The sequence below is a fragment of the Nycticebus coucang genome, chromosome 12, assembly GCF_027406575.1.
Source record: "Nycticebus coucang isolate mNycCou1 chromosome 12, mNycCou1.pri, whole genome shotgun sequence".
Classification (NCBI taxonomy): Eukaryota; Metazoa; Chordata; class Mammalia; order Primates; family Lorisidae; genus Nycticebus; species Nycticebus coucang.
In genome coordinates, this window is record NC_069791.1 from 29,498,021 (window position 1) to 29,514,727 (window position 16,707).

At 45.3% G+C, this 16,707-nt stretch overlaps 1 protein-coding gene and 1 pseudogene across 1 annotated transcript; one reads left to right on the forward strand and one right to left on the reverse strand.

The window, feature by feature from the left end:
- Positions 1-771: 771 nt before the first annotated feature.
- On the forward strand, positions 772-1,728 carry LOC128561002 (histone H1.8-like; annotated as a pseudogene).
- Positions 1,729-14,861: 13,133 nt separating this feature from the next.
- Positions 14,862-15,728, reverse strand: LOC128561467 (40S ribosomal protein S2-like). The gene has a single exon (XM_053555729.1). The coding sequence runs from the start codon at positions 15,711-15,713 to the stop codon at positions 14,895-14,897; it is 819 nt and encodes a 272-aa protein (XP_053411704.1). The 5' UTR covers positions 15,714-15,728; the 3' UTR covers positions 14,862-14,894.
- Between the last annotated feature and the right edge of the window lie 979 nt (positions 15,729-16,707).

Genomic DNA, 16,707 nt, shown 5'->3' on the forward strand with positions numbered 1-16,707 from the left:
TGTAATCATTTTTTTTTGCAGTTTTTTTTGGCAAGGGCTGGGCTTGAACCCACCACCTCCAGTATATGGGGCTGGTGCTCTACTCCTTTGAGCTACAGGCACTGCCCTGTAATCATTTTTTAATGTATGTACAAATACATAAATATATATACATGTGTATACACAGAGGGTACCAAAAATATATACACATTTTAAGAAAGGAAAAACTGTAAATTGTAATACTCAGGCCAGGTGCGTGGCTCACATCTGTAATCCCAGTACTTGGGAGGCACCCAAGTGGTTTGCCTGAGCTCACGAGTTTGAGACCAGTCTGAGCAAGAGCAAGACCCCATCTCTGAAAAATAGCCAGGTGTTGGGGTAGGTGCCTATAGTCCCAGCTACTTCGGAGGCTGAGGCAAAAGGATCAGGCTGAGGCAAAAGGATCAAACACTTGAACCCAAGAGTTTGAGGTTTCTGTGAGCTATGATGCCATGGCACTCTATCAAGGGAGAATATGTCTAAAAAAAAAAAAAAATTGTAATCCTCAAGTCACATTTGACTTCTGCAATTACAAGAGATATAAGGTACAATATACAAGATAACAAATATTATCAGTAGGTATTGAGCCCTACACATTTAATAGTTTTTTCCTTTCTTAAAGTGTGTATACATTTTTTGGCACCCTCTGTGTATTAACGTTATACACACACAAGGTGTCTTCAAAAAATTTATAGAAAATGTGTTTGATGGAGGCCTGGAGCAGGGGGTCAGTCAGCTGCAACTGCCTATCTGATGGCTCCTGGGAGCGTCACCAGCGAAACCTCCACCACCTCAACTTCCACGGCAGGATCATCCAGGTCTCCTGAGTCTGAAAAGCCAGGCCATAGCACCTTCCTGGTGGGGCGCCGGAATCCTCCGGTTCTGCGCATGGTGCTGGAGGCGCTGCAGGCAGGGGAGCAGCGCCGGGGCACGTCAGTGGTGGCAATCAAGCTCTACATCCTGAACAAGTACCCAACAGTGGATGTCACCCGCTTCAAGTACCTGCTGAAGCAAGCCCTGGCCACCGGCCTGCGCCGCGGCCTCCTCACCAGGCCCCTCAACTCCAAGGCCCAGGGGGCCACCGGCAGCTTCAAATTAGTTCCCAAGCGCAAGAAGAAAAGTCCAGTCCAGGAGGACAGCTGCCTCGAGAGCCCCCAGGAGAGCTGGAGAGACCAAGGAGAAGGGCCTCAAGAAACCAAATGAGGCAAAGAAGGACCCTCCCAGCTTGGGCGAGGTGGAAAAGGCAGCCAGGAAGCCTGGAGAGGTGAGGAAAGCGCCTCCCAAACCACATACAGCCAAGGAGAAGGCCCTCAGGAACGGCAGCAAGGCCACGGACGTAAAGGCAAAACTGGGTGAGGCTAGGAAGGCCCCCCTAAAGCCAGACAAGGCCACACAGGCCCCTTCTAAAGCCAGCAGGCTCAGCGGGAAGTCAAAGGAGATGCTGAGGCCCACAGGAAAACCAAAATCAAGAATGAGGCTGCTTCCCCAACCAAAAAGAAGGTGACAGCTTTGGCCCCTCAAGGAACAGCTGCCCAGAGGTCTAGGGAGAGACCAAACGCCAGAGCAGCTTCCCCTGCTAAGGGCAGTGGGTCCAAGACGGCACCTGCACACCTCGCCAGGAAGACAGAGGTCCCTGTGGGCTCAAGAAGGCCTAGGCTGTCCATTAAGGCCTCAGCATCCAAGGTGTCCAGCAAGAGGGCTGAAGCATAAAGCCGGGGGTGGGGTGAAGAGAGACAGTTTTCATCCCCCAGCAAACCATTGCTGTTTATTTAGTTGTAACCTATTTATCTTTTTTTTGAGTTTTTTTTTTTTCAAATTAATGAGGGTACAATTTTTATGTAACCTATTTATCAATAAAAATAAAGACTTTTTTTTCTTCACACACACACACAAAAAAATGTGTTTGATGAAAAACCTATACATTGGGTGGCGCCTGTGGTTCAGTGAGTAGGGCGCGGGCCCCATATGCCGAGAGTGGAGGGTTCAAACCCAGCCCCGGACAAACTGCAACAAAAAAATAGCCGGGTGTTGTGGCAGGCGCCTGTAGTCCCAGCTACTCGGGAGGCTGAGGCAAGAGAATCGCGTAGCCCAAGAGTTAGAGGTTGCTGTGAGCCGTGTGACGCCAAGGCACTCTACCTGAGGGCGGTACAGTGAGACTCTGTCTCTACAAAAAAAAAATAAAAACCTATACATGAATTTCAAAAAAATTTTAGCAGCAAAATAAATTCATACTAATTTGTTATAGCATGTCTAAACAGAATCTACTTCGAGGCACTAAGAAAGGTAAGATATCAATTTGAAAAGAATTCCTACCAGGCTGGGCACAGTGACTCATGCCTGTAATCCTAGCACTCTGGAAAGCCAAGGCGGGTAGATTCCTTAAGCTCAGGAGTTTGAGACCAGCCTGAGCTAGAGGGAGACCCTGTCTCTACTGAAAATTGAAAAACTAGCCAGGCATCATGGCAGGCACCTGTAGTCCCAGCTACTGGGGAGGCTGAGGAAATAAGGTTGCTCGAGCCCAGGGGTTTGAGGTTGCTGTGAGCTATGACAGCACAGTAACTATCTCAAAATAAATAATAAAAAAAAAAAAAGAAAGAAAAGATAAGAGCCCCTATCAGAGAAACATGAATTCTGCTCAAGTTGAAGAAAGAACAAACACGGAATTTATGGTGAAGCTTGAGTGGAAGAATAGTGACAGCATTGATACTTTATGAAAAGTATATGAGGCTCAGTGCCTGTAACACAGTGGTTACAGCGCCAGCCACATAACTGAGGCTGGTGGGTTCGAACTCAGCCCAGGCCAGCTAAGCGACAAAGACAACTGCAAGGACAACAACAAAAATAGCTGGGCATTGTGGTGGGCACCTGTAGTCCCAGCTACTTGAGAGGCTGAGGCAAGAGAATCACTTAAGCCCAAGATTTGAGGTTGTAAGCTGTGATGCCATGGCATTCTACCGAGGGTGACATACTGAGAAGTCTCAAAAAAAAAAGAAAGAAAAGAAAAGTTTATGAGAACAATGCCCCAAAGAAACCAGCAGATTGACTCAGCACCTGTTGCTCAGTGGTTAGGGCACCAGCCACATACACCAGGGCTGATGGGTTCAAACCCGGCCCAGACCTGCTAAACAACAATGACTATAACAACGACGACGACAAATATTGTGGTGGGCGCCTGTAGCCCCAGCTATTCGGGAGGCTGAGGCAAGAGAATCACTTAAACCCAAGAGTTTGAGGTTCCTGTGAGCTGTGACACAACGGCACTCTACTGAGGGTGACAAAATGAGACGCTGTCTCAAAAAAAAAAATAAAGAGGGCGGCGCCTGTGGCTCAGTGAGCAGGGCGCCAGCCCCATATACCGAGGGTGGCAGGTTCAAACCCGGCCCCGGCCAAACTGCAACAAAAAAATAGCTGGGCGTTGTGGCGGGCGCCTGTAGTCTCAGCTGCTCGGGAGGCTGAGGCAAGAGAATCGCGTAAGCCCAAGAGTTAGAGGTTGTTGTGAGCCGTGTGACGCCACGGCACTCTACCCGAGGGCGGTACAGTGAGACTCTGTCTCTACAAAAAAAAAAAAAAGAAGAGATGAGGTGATGTTGTAGATGAAATTTGTAGCAGCAGACCCTCCACATCAATTTGCAAGAAAAAAATTAATCTCCACTGGAAAGGACTGATGATTAACAGCACAAACAATAGCTAACACCACCGACAACTCAAGTGGTTCAGCTTACACAACTCTGACTAAAAAATTTAAGTTGAGCAAACTTTTCACTCTACGGAGCCAGAACCATTGTACCCAGATTAGCTGCAAATGAGAACAGAGCTTTCTTTTTTTTTTTTTTTTTGCAGTTTCTGGCTGGGGCTGGGTTTGAACCCACCACCTCCAGCATATGGGGCTGGCACCCTACTCCTTTGAGCCACAGGTGCCACCCAGAGAACAGAGCTTTCGATGGAAATTTTAAATGAGTGGGATCAAGATCCTGAAGCATTTCTTTGAAAAATTGTAACTGGAGATGGAATGTGGCTTTACTGGCACAATCCTGAAGACAAAGCACAATCAAAGCAATGGCTACAAGAGGTGGGCATGTCCTAGTCAATGCACAAGTGAACTGGTCAAGGGTAAAGTTCATGGCAATGGTTTGGTGGGATGCTCAAGGCATTTCGTGTTTTGACTTTGTGGAGGGCCAAAGAACAATAACATCTGCTTATTATGGGAGAGTTTTGAGAAAGAAAGCCAAAGCCTTAACAGAAAAACACCTAGAAGGAAGCTTCACCAGAGAGTCCTTCTCCACCAGGACCATGCTCCTGTCTATTCCTCTCACCAAACAGGGGCAATTTTGTAAGTTTCATGGGATGTCATTGTATGATGTATCTACCTTATAGTCTTGGTTTGGCTCCTTTTCACTTCTTTTGTTCCCTAATCTTGACAAATCTTTAAAAGTCATGCATATTTCTTCAGTTAGTATAAAAAAAGACTGCATTGACATGGTTAAATTCCCAGAACACTCAATTCCTTGAGATGGATTAAACGGCTGGTATCTTTGCTTATAAAGGTGTCTCAAATTTGATGGAATTTATGTTGAGAAACAAAGTTTATATTTATTTATTTATTTATTTTTTTTTTTTGAGAAAGAGCCTCAAGCTGTCACCCTGGGTAGAGTGCCGTGACATCACAGCCCACAGCAACTCCCAGCTCCTGGGCTCAAGGGATTCTCATGCCTCTGCCTCCCAAGTAGCTGCGACTAAAGGCTGCAGCCACAACGCCTGGATATTTTTTTTTTTGGTTGCAGCCGTCATTGTTGTTTGGCGGGCTGGGGCTGGATTTGAACCCGCCAGCTCAGGTATATGTGGCTGGCGCCTTCGCCACTTGAGCTACAGGTGCTGAGCCTATTTTTATCTTTTAATTCTACTTTTCCATGAGCTTTTACAAGTCCCCTCATATCTATATATATATATCTTTTTTTTTTTTGCTTGTCAAATAAAATCACATTTTACCTCCTATTTTCCTGTTGTACAAATTGCTTTTTATCCATTAACATATTATTAATATCTTTCTAGGTCTGCATGTATAAAGAAAATTTATTCTTTGTAACAACAGCATATAATTCCATTTTATGGATGTTCCATCATTTATTTAATTCCATATTGATATTTGGGTTGTTCCTATTTTTAACTTCTTCTGTTTTTCTTTTTTTTGAGACAGAGCCTCAAGCTGTCGCCCTGGATAGAGTGCTGTGGCATCACAGCTTACAGCATTCTCCAACTCTTGGGCTCAAGTGGTTCTCCTGCCTCCGCTTCCCAAGTAGCTGGGACTACAGGCGCCTGGCACAACACCTGGCTATTTTTTGGTTGCAGCCATTGTTGTTTGGCAGGCCCGGGCTGGATTCGAACCCGCCAGCTCAGGTGTATGTGGCTGGCGCTTTAGCCGCTTGAGCCACAGGTGCGAGCCGCAAGTAGTATATCTTAAGGGAGATTCTCAGAAGTGAAACCAAACAGTTTTAAATTTCCATAGGTAATGTTACATTGCCATCTTAAAGGAATGAATAATTTATACTATCAATAATGGACTATGAAAGTTTTCTTTTGCTATATGGTCCTCAACAATAGATATTATGAAACAAATGTTTTAATGATTAAATCTACACAAATCACGGTCATTTCTTTCCTTCTTCTTTATTTATTATTTTTTTAGAGACAGAGTCTCAAATCTCTCAACCCAGGCTGGAATGTAGTGATGCAATCATAGCTCTCTGCAACCTCTAACTCCTAGGCCCAAGGGATCCTCCTGCCTTAGCTTCCCAAGTAGCTAGGATTACAAACGTGTGCCACCATGCCTAGCTAATTTTTTTTTTTTTTTTTTGTAGAGACAGAGTCTCACTTTATGGCCCTCCGTAGAGTGCCGTGGCATCACACAGCCCACAGCAACCTCCAACTCCTGGGCTTAAGCGATTCTCTTGCCTCAGCCTCCCGAGTAACTGGGACTACAGACGCCCGCCACAACGCCCAGCTATTTTTTGGTTGCAGTTCAGCAGGGGCCGGGTTTGAACCCGCCACCCTCAGTATATGGGGCCAGCGCCTTACCGACTGAGCCACAGGTGCCGCCCCTAATATTTTTTTTTTTTTTTAATTTTTTGTAGAGATAGGGTCCAGCTATGTTGCCAAAGCTAATTTGTAATTCCCGGCTTCAAGCTATCCTCCTTCCTGGGCCTCTCAAGATGTTGGGATCATGAGAAGGAGGCACCACACACAGCCTATATTTAAAAATTATGTGTGCAGAGGCCGGGCATGGTGGCTCACGCCTGTTATCCCAGCACTCTGGGAGGCCTAGATGGGTTGATTGTCTGAGCTTACAGAGCTCGAGACCAGCCTGAGCAAGAGCGGAAACCTCCATCTCTAAAAAATAGCTAGGTGTTGTGGTTCCAACCTGGCAGTCTGGGTATATGTGTCAGGCGCCCTACCGACTGAGCTATGGGTGCCACCCAGAACTAACTTTTCTTTTTTTTGGTAGAGACAGAGTTTCACTTTATGGCCCTCAGTAGAGTGCCGTGGCATCACACAGCTCACAGCAACCTCCAACTCCTTGGCTTAAGCGATTCTCTTGCCTCAGCCTCCCTAGTAGCTGGGACGACAGGCGCCTGCCACAACACCCGGCTATTTTTTTTTTTTGTTTGTTTGTAGAGACAGAGTCTCACTTTATGGCCCTGGGTAGAGTGCCGTGGCATCACACAGCTCACAGCAACCTCCAGCTCCTGGGCTTAAGTGATTCTCTTGCCTCAGCCTCCCAAGTAGCTGGGACTACAGGCGCCCGCCACAACGCCTGGCTATTTTTTTGGTTGCAATTCAGCCGAGGCCGGGTTTGAACCTACCACCCTCGGTACATGGGGCCAGCGCCCTACCGACTGAGCCACAGGCGCCACCCCTGGCTATTTTTTTGTTGCAGTTCTGCCCGGGCTGGGTTTGAACCCATGACCCTCGGTATATGGGGCCAGTGCCTTACCAACTGAGCCACAGGTGCTGCCCCAGAACTAATTTTCTTTTTTTTTTTTTTTTTTGTAGAGACAGAGTCTCACTGTACTGCCCTCGGGTAGAGTGCCGTGGCGTTACACGGCTCACAGCAACCTCTAACTCTCGGGCTTACGCGATTCTCTTGCCTCAGCCTCCCAAGCAGCTGGGACTACAGGCACCCGCCACAACGCCCGGCTATTTTTTGTTGCAGTTTGGCCGGGGCTGGGTTTGAACCCGCCACCCTCGGCATATGGGGCCGGCGCCCTACTCACTGAGCCACAGGCGCCGCCCAGAACTAATTTTCTGTTTTTTTTTTTTTTTTTTTTTTTTTTCATCAACATTTATAAAGGGTATTGGTTTGTAGTTTTCTTTCCTTATGATATCTTTGGGTTTGATGTAAAGAGTTAGGAAGTTAGGAATATTTTGGAAAGGTCTAAGAAGAATTTTTCCTAATTCTTTTTTTTTTTTTTTTTTATTTGGCCAGGGCTGGGTTTGAACCCACCACCTCCGGCATATGGGACCAGCGCCCTACTCCTTGAGCCACAGGGGCCGCCCCAGAACTAATTTTCTTATGCTGATCTTAAGATAGTATCCCTTTATCTTGCAATTTATTCGACATTTTTACCTTTGACTATATGTTATTTTCTCTTATGTACAGTTTGAATTTTTATGTAGTTAAGTTGATTAATCTTTTAAGTCTTTTGAGCTCTCTCACCCATGATTAAAAAATTATTTGATGTAGGCTCGGCGCTCATAGCCACATGCACCAGGGCTGGTGAGTTTGAACCCAGCCCTGGGCCTGCTAAACAACAATGATGAGAACAACAACAAAATAGCTGGGTGTTGTGGCAGGCGCCTGTTGTCCCAGCTACTTGGGAGGCGGAGGCAAGAGAATCGCTTAAGCCCAGGAGTTGGAGATTGCTGTGAGCTGTGATGCCATAGCACTCTAACAAGGGCAACATAGAGAAAACTCTCTCTCTCTCAAAAAAAAAATTATTATATATATATTTGGAGACAGTCTCAAGCTGGCGCCCTACTCACTGAGCCACAGGCACCTCCCTATTTTATTTTATTTTATTTTATTTATTTTATTTTTTTTGTAGAGACAGAGTTTCACTTTATGGCCCTCGGTAGAGTGCCGTGGCATCACACAGTTCACAGCAACCTCCAACTCTTGGGCTTAAGCGATTCTCTTGCCTCAGCCTCCCGAGTAGCTGGGATTACAGGTGCCCGCCACAACGCCCAGCTATTTTTTGGTTGCAGTTCAGCAGGGGCCGGGTTTGAACCCGCCACCCTCGGTATATGGGGATGGCGCCTTACCGACTGAACCACAGGCGCCGCCCCCTATTTTATTTTATTTTTTTTGACACAGAGCCTCAAGTTGTCGCCCTCGGTAGAGTGCTGTAGCATCACAGCTCAGAGCAACCTTAAACTCTTGGGCTGAAGCAATTCTCTTACCTCAACCTCCCAAGTAGTTAGAACTAAAGGTGTCTGCCACAACGCCTGGCTATTTTTTTGTTGCAGTTGTTTAGCCGGTTGAACCTGCACCCTCAGTGTATGTGGCTGGCACCAGAGCCACTGTGCTACAGGCTCAGTGCAAGAAAAAAAAAATTATTTGATGTAAATTTTGAATTCCTTTAATTGCAGAGTTTTTTTTTTTTTTTTTGCAGTTTTTGGCCAGGGCTGGGTTTGAACCCGCCACCTCTGGCATATGGGGCCAGCGCCCTGAGTCACAGGCACTGCCCAATTGCAGAGCTCTTTTTTTTTTTTTTAAATTAATTAATTAATTTTTTTTTTTTTTGTAGAGACAGAGTCTCACTGTACCGCCCTTGGGTAGAGTGCCATGACGTCACACAGCTCATAGCAACCTCTAACTCTTGGGCTTACGCGATTCTCCTGCCTCAGCCTCCTGAGCAGCTGGGACTACAGGCACCCGCCACAATGCCCGGCTATTTTTTTGTTGCAGTTTGGCCGGGGCTGAGTTTGAACCCGCCACCCTTGGCATATGGGGCCGGCGCCCTACTCACTGAGCCACAGGTGCCGCCCTTGCAGAGCTCTTTTTAAATATTCATGATACACCAAAAAATAGGGAAAAGTTTATAAATTTTTTCTTTTGTTGTATCAATTATGGTAAATGTTAAAGGAAGTATATTTTGTTTATATTCAGTTTCCTACATCAGGAATTTGGACAAGAAGTACTTACTTAGTTGGGCTTGGTGGCACTGGCCTATAGTCTTAGCTACTCTAGAAGCTGAACCAGGAAGATTGCTTGAGCTCAAGAGTTTGAGGCTACAGTGAGCTATGAAGGTGCCACTGCACTCTAGACTGGGTAACAGAGTGAAACTCTATCTCTAAGAAAATAAAAAATAATAGCTGGCTGTGGTGGGTCACACCTGTAATCCTAGCACTTTGGAAGGCTGAAGCCATGAGGATCAGTTGAGCTCAGGAGTTTGAGACGAGCCTGAGCAAGAGTGAGACTCTCTTTGTACTAAAAGTAGAATAATTAGCAGTCAGCACCTATGGCTCAAGTGGCCAGCCACATACACCTGAGCTGGCAGGTTTGAATTCAGCCCAGGCCTGCCAAAACAACAATGATGGCTGCAACTGTTGTTGTGGCGGGCGCTTGTAGTCCCAGCTACTTGGGAGAATCCCTTGAGCCCAGGAGTTGGAGGTTGCTGTGAGCTGTGATGCCATGGCACTCTACCCAGGGTGACAGCTTGAGGCTCTGTCTCAAATAAAATAATTAGCGGTGAGCAACTGTAGTCCTAGCTACTCAGGAGGCTGAGGCATGAGGATGGCTTGAGCCCATAGTTTGAGGTTGCTGTGAGCTAGGCTGCTGCCATACACTCTAGCCTGGTAAACAAAAAAACAAACAAAACCCAATAAAAGTAATAAACTTTACTCATTTAATATTTAGCAGGATTGACAACTGATCTGGAATTGAAGAAACAATTAAATATAAAATTTTAGATAGGGAGGCGCCTGTGGCTCAAAGGGGTAGGGTGCTGGCCCCATATGTCGGAGGTGGCGGGTTCAAAACCAGCCCTGGCCAAAAACTGCAAAAAAAAAAAAAAAAATTTAGATAGTGTATCTTTTTCAGAAATAGTTTAAAGATCTTGGAGTCCTATCTTCTCTTCCATAAAATCTTACATTGTTAAAAAAAGTCTTGTAGGGTGGCGCCAGTGGCTCAAAGGGGTAGGACACTGGCCCCATATGCCGGAAGTGGCGGGTTCAAGCCCAGCCCTGGCCAAAAATTGCAAAAAAAAAAAAGAAAGAAAAAAAGTCTTGTATTTTATGATGTAAATTATTAGTTTAAGTATAGGTTATATTATTTGCATTATAGTAGAATTTTAGTTGTTTGGGTACTAATACTTTTCCCTATTTTCTTTTCTTTTTTTTTTTTTGTAGAGACAGAGTCTCACTGTTTTCTACCCATTCTGGTAGAAAAATTTAAAATATGTTCATATATTTGCTTCTAGGAATACAGTATGCAAGATGTTTACTCTCTGATTATACCATCTTTCCAACCAATGCCAGAAATGTAATATGGTACACTGATTACCTCTGTTTTGCCTGCTTTACTTTGTATTTCCATTTCTGGAACACTAAAGTACTGCTAAATTGACAATACCAATTGATATACTGATATATCTAGATGTACTATATAATTGACAATTTATCTGAAAACCTTCAAACCATCAACTCTTATTTGTTGATCTAAGATATGAGATTGTATTGTATTTTAAAAAATTAATGTACATTAGGCTAGGCACGATGGCTCAGGCCTGTAATCCTAGCTCTGGCAGGTTGAGGCAGGTGGATTGCTTGAGCTCAGGAGACTGAGACCAGACCGAACAAGAACGAGACCTCTACTAAAAATTGAAAAAGTGGCCAGTCCCAGCTACTGAGGAGGCTGAAGTCAGAGGATTGCTTGAGCTCAAAAATAAATGAATAGAATTAATATACATTAATTGAAATTCTTAAAAAAATATATATTTTAACTTTTTTTTGTTTTTCAATGTGCTTCTAAAAACTATTTTTGTTACTAATAATTTTATTTTATTATTTGTTTTATTTTATTTTATTTATTTATTTATTTTTTATGAGACAGAGCCTCAAGTTGTTGCCCTGGGTAGAGTGTTCTGGCATCACAGCTCACAGCAACCTCCAACTCCTGGGCTCAAGCGATTCTCTTGCCTCTGCCTCCCAAGTAGCTGGGACTACAGGCGCCAGCCACAACGCCCGGTTTTTTTTTTGGTTGCAGCCGTCATTGTTGTTTGGCGGCCTGGGCTGGATTAGAATTTGCCAGCTCAGGTGTATGTGGCTGGTGCCTTAGCCACTTGAGCCACAGGCGCCGAGCCAGAGCTCTTGGTTTAGACTTACAGCTATTACCCACTAAGGAACCAAACCCCATGTTTAATGATAATAATATTTGGCTCTTTCCTGAGCTTAGAAAAAAATGTTTTTATGTTTTCTTGTCTTATTTCAGATTAATATGAGGGTACAGACAACTAAATTACATTGGTTAAATAGACTCCAAGTTGTAGTTGTGCCCCTCACCGAGATGTGCCATATACCCCCCACATTGTGCCTGTTAGGTGAGAGCACGCCAATTCCCTTCTCTCCTCCCCCCTCCCCCTCTTAAAAAAAATGTTTTGATGTAATTGGAACTTGCCCCTCATGAGAATATCAGCATTTATTTAAAAAGCAATCCAAAAAAAAAAAGAATAATGAAAATAAAAAACAATCATTAGGATGGCGCCTGTAGCTCAGTGGGTAGGTCGTCGGCCACATACACTGGGGCTGGCAGGTTCGAACCCAGCCTGGGCCAGCTAAAACAACAATGACAACTACAACAACAACAAAAAAATTGCCAGGCATTGTGGCGGGTGCCTGTACTCCCAGCTACTTGGGAGGCTGAGGCAAGAGAATCTCTTAAGCCCAAGAGTTTGAGGTTGCTGTGAGCTGTGACATTATAGCACTCTACAGAGGGCAACATAGACTCTGTCTCAAAAAAAAAGAATTAGGCTCAGGTTGGCGCCTGTGGCTCAAGCGGCTAAGGCGTCAGCCACATACACCTGAGCTGGCGGGTTCCAATCCAGCCCGGGCTGCCAAACAACAATGACAGCTGCAACCAAAAAATAGCCGGGCGGGTGGCACCTGTGGCTCAAGGAGTAGGGCGCTGGTCCCATATGCCGGAGGTGGTGGGTTCAAACCCAGCCCCGGCCAAAAAATACTGAAAAAAAAAAATTATTAAAAAATAGCCAGGCATTGTGGCGGGTGCCTGTAGTCCCAGCTACTTGGGAGAATCCCTTGAGCCCAGGAGTTGGAGGTTGCAGTGAGCTGTGATGCCATGGCACTCTACCCAGGGCGACAGCTTGAGGGTCTGTCTCAAAAAAAATAAAAAAGGAATTAGGGGGCGGCGCCTGTGGCTCAGTGAGTAGGGCGCTGGCCCCATATGCCAAGGGTGGCAGGTTCAAACCCAGCCCCGGCTGAACTGCAACAAAAAAATAGCTGGGCGTTGTGGCGGGCGCCTGTAGTCCCAGCTGCTCGGGAGGCTGAGGCAAGAGAATCGCTTAAGCCCAGGAGTTGGAGGTTGCTGTGAGCTGTGTGAGGCCACGGCACTCTACTGAGGGCCATAAAGTGAGACTCTGTCTCTACAAAAAAAAAAAAATAATAATAATAATAAATAAATAAAAATGAAAAACTAATGATTGCCTTTTTTGTCTCTACAAAAAACAATAATAATAATAAATAAATAAAAATGAAAAACTAATGATTGCTCTTTTTTGTCTCTACAAAAAAAAATAAATAAATAAATAAAAATGAAAAACTAATGATTGCTTTTTTTTTGTAGAGACAGAATCTCACTTTATGGCCCTCGGTAGAGTGCCGTGGCCTCACACAGCTCACAGCAACCTCCAACTCCTGGGCTTAAGCGATTCTCTTGCCTCAGCCTCCCGAGTAGCTGGGACTACAGGCGCCCGCCACAACGCCCGGCTATATTTATTTATTTTTGAAATAGAGTCTCAGTTTGTCGCCCTGGGTAGAGTGCTGTGGTGTCATCATAGCTCACAGCAACCTCAAACTCTTGGGCTTGATCAATCCTCTTGCTTCAGCCTCCCAAGTAGCTGGTACTATAGGCCCGTGCCGCTCCTCCTGGCTAATTTTTTGTATTTTAGTGGAGACAGGGTCTTGCTCTTGCTCAGGCTGGTCTCAAACTCTTGAGCTCAAGTGATCTGCCTTGGCCTCCCAGAGTGTTAGTATTATAGGTGTGAGCCTCTGCACAGGCAAAAATCATTAGTTTGAAATGTCCTTACAAACATTACTAAATTGCTGATAATATCCTCCATTGCCAAGCAAGAATTGTCCTTTTCAGACATTTGTGTACAATTTATCTTTCATTCCAAGAATTTTTTTTTCTTTTTGAGACAGAGTCTCAAGCTATTGCCCTGGGTAAAGTGTTGTGGCATCATAGCTCACAGCAACCTTCAACTCTTGGGCTCAAGCGATCCTGTTGCCTCAGTTTTATTTTTAGTAGAGATGGGGTTTCACATTTTGCTTAGCCTGGTCTCAAACCTGTGAGTTCAAGCTATCCATCCACCTGCCTCGGCCTCTCAGAGTGCTACGATTACAGGTGTGAGCCACTGTGCCCAGCCTCATTCCAAGAATTTTATAAGAGGTTCCATAATTGCTGACAATAATTAAATCTCAAAAGAAGGCAATACATTCTACAAAAGGATTTTTTTTTTTTTTTTTGCAGTTTTTGGCTGGGGCCAGGTTTGACCCCGCCACCTCTGGCATATGGGGCTGGCGCCCTACTACAAAAGGACCATATAGCAAATAGGCTGCGCATGGTGGCTTACACCTGTAATCCCTGTACTTTGGTAAGCCAAGGCAGGTAGATAACTGGAGGCTGGAAGTTGAAGACCAACCTGAACAACATGGTGATGCCTCCTATCCTAAAAGAAAACAGGAAATTAGCCAGGTATGTTGATATGTTATGTTTTTGTAGTTCTAGCTATTTAGGAGGCTAAAGTGGGAGGATCAGGAGTTCAAGGCTGAAGTGAGCCATGATTGCGTCACTGCTCATACAGTGACAGCCACACCTGTGACGCCACAGCACTCTACCCAGGGTGACAGCTTGAGACTCTGTCTCAAAAAAATAAATAAATAAAAATTAAAAAACTCCGATATTTTCCTGTAAGTCTATTTCTTGCAATCCAAATTTATATACTATAAATTCTTCCTTCCTTCTTTCCTTTTCCTTCCTTTCTCCCTGCCTCCCTCTCTCCCTTCTCTTCCTTTTTTCTTTCCTTCCTTTCTCTGTCCTTTTTCTCCCTCTCTCCGTTCCTTCCTTTTTTCCTTTCTTCTTTTTTTTATGATGAAAAACTCACTTGTGCAATTTAGGTAATGGTAGTTTAAAGTAGTCCATAAATGAGCTATTGGCTTTGGGCAGGGCCAGCCATAACAACATGTTCAAGCAACAAAATGAACAAAAAGAACCTTTGGAATGCACCTGGTTGTTCAAAAATAGCAGGTGGTTGTTAAAAAAAAAAAAAAAAGACTCTAAGGAATTCAAATTTCTCTTTAAGGATTTTGTTGCTATCCTTCCTACAAAAATCACCCAGATTACTTCTTGACCTCTACTTTGAGAGCAGAGAAGTCTTGCTATATGATATTAGCTCAGTACCTCTGGAGCTTCCAAGTATTTCTTATCTGAACAGTATATCCTAAGTACTGTAAATCCTGCATTGCTTGCACTTTTGAGTTTATTCCATCCCTGAAGTACAATATATGTTCTTTAAGTTTTTTTTCTTTCTTTCTTTTTTTTTTTTTTTAACAGACTCAATTCACTTTATTATTATTGTATAAAAACCCTATGTTGTAGCCACAGCTGGAGCCTGGGTCCTCTGCACAGAGACTTTGGTGTGGGTCTTGACAAGATGGTCAGTGAATTCTTGGTAAGGAGACTTGGTGAACACTGTCTCTTTCCAGAGATCAGGAGTGAGATAGCTATAGGTCTTGGAAATGGCATCAAAAGTGGCCTTGGCAAAGTTGCCCAGGGTGGCAGTGCAGCCCCTGGCTGAAGTGTAGCAGTCATCGATCCCAGCCATCATTAGCAGCTTCTTAGGCACAGGCGTTGAGACGATGCTAGTTCCTCTAGGAGCAGGGATGAGACGCATCGGCACAGAGCCACAGCGGCCTGTCACCTTGCAAGGAACAATGTGAGGCTTGCCGATGTTATTCCCCCAGTATCCTCTCCACACTGGGACGATAGAGAGCTTGGCCAGGATGATAGCCCCTCGGATGGTGGTGGCTACTTCCTTGGAACACTTAACACCCAGACCAGCTTGACCATTGTAGTCCCCAATGGCAACAAACGCCTTGAACCTGGTCAAGGCTGGCCAGCGCCGGGTCTGTTTTTGCACTGGCATAATCTTCAAAACTTCATCCTTGAGAGATGCCCGCAAGAAAAAATCAATGATCTCAGATTCCTTAATGGGCAGAGAGAAAAGATATATCTCCTCCAGGGATTTGATCTTCATGTCCTTGACCAGGCAGACCAGCTTGGTGACGGGCATCCACTCTTTGTCCTCGGCCTTGCCTCCGCGAGCTCCGCGGCCTCGGCCCCGGCCGCGACCCCGGCCCTGGATGCTGCTGCCGAAGCCTCCACGGAAACCACCACGGCTTCCCATTCCAGGGCCCCTGGGGCCTCCAGGCCTTCACGCTGCACCGGCGTCATCCACCACTTGGTGTTTTCGTTGGAAAAGTCTTTTTTTTTTTTTTTTTTTTTTAAGAGACACAGTGTGTCTCTGGGCTGGAGTGCAGTGGTGTGATTAAGCTCATGGTAACCTGTAGCTACTAGGCTCAAGTGATCTTACCACCTCAGCCTCCCAAGTAGCTAGGACTACAGGCAGGCATAACCATGCTCAGCTTATTAAAAAGAAAGCTTAGGGCTCAGTGGGTAGGGTGCCGGCCCCATATACCAAGGGTGGTGGGTTCAAACCCAGCCCTGGCCAAACTGCAACAAAAAAATAGCCAGGCATTGTGGTGGGTGCCCGTAGTCCCAGCTACTCTGGAGGCTTAGGCAAGAGAATCTCCTAAGCCCAGGCAGGAGTTAGAGGTTGCTGCGAGCTGTGATGCTATAGCACTCTACTAAGGGTGATAAAGTGAGACTTTAAATAAAATAAAATAAATAAATAAAAAGAAAGCTTAAAAAACAAAAACAAAAACAGAATCTCACTCTGTTGCCCTGGGTAGTGTCCTGGCATCATAGCTCACAGCAACCTTAAACTCCTGGGCTCAAACCATCCTTTTGCTTCAGCCTCCCAAGTAGCTGGGACTATAGGTGTGTACCACCATCTATTTTTAGTAGAGACAGAGTGGAGGGGTGTCTCATTCTTGCTCAGGCTGGTCTTGAACTCCTGAGCTCAGGCAATTGTCCTGCCTCAGCCTCCCAGCGTGGTAGGACTATAGCCAAAAGAAAGTTTTTTGTTTTGTAGACATGAGGTCTTACTATATTGCCCAGGATGGTTTCAAAACTCCTGGCCTCGGGCGGCGCCTGTAGCTCAGTCGGTAGGGCGCTGGCCCCATACACCGAGGGTGGTGGGTTCAAACCCGGCCCTGGCCAAAACTGCAACCAAAAAATAGCCGGGCGTTGTGGTGGGCGCCTGTAGTCCCAGCAACTCG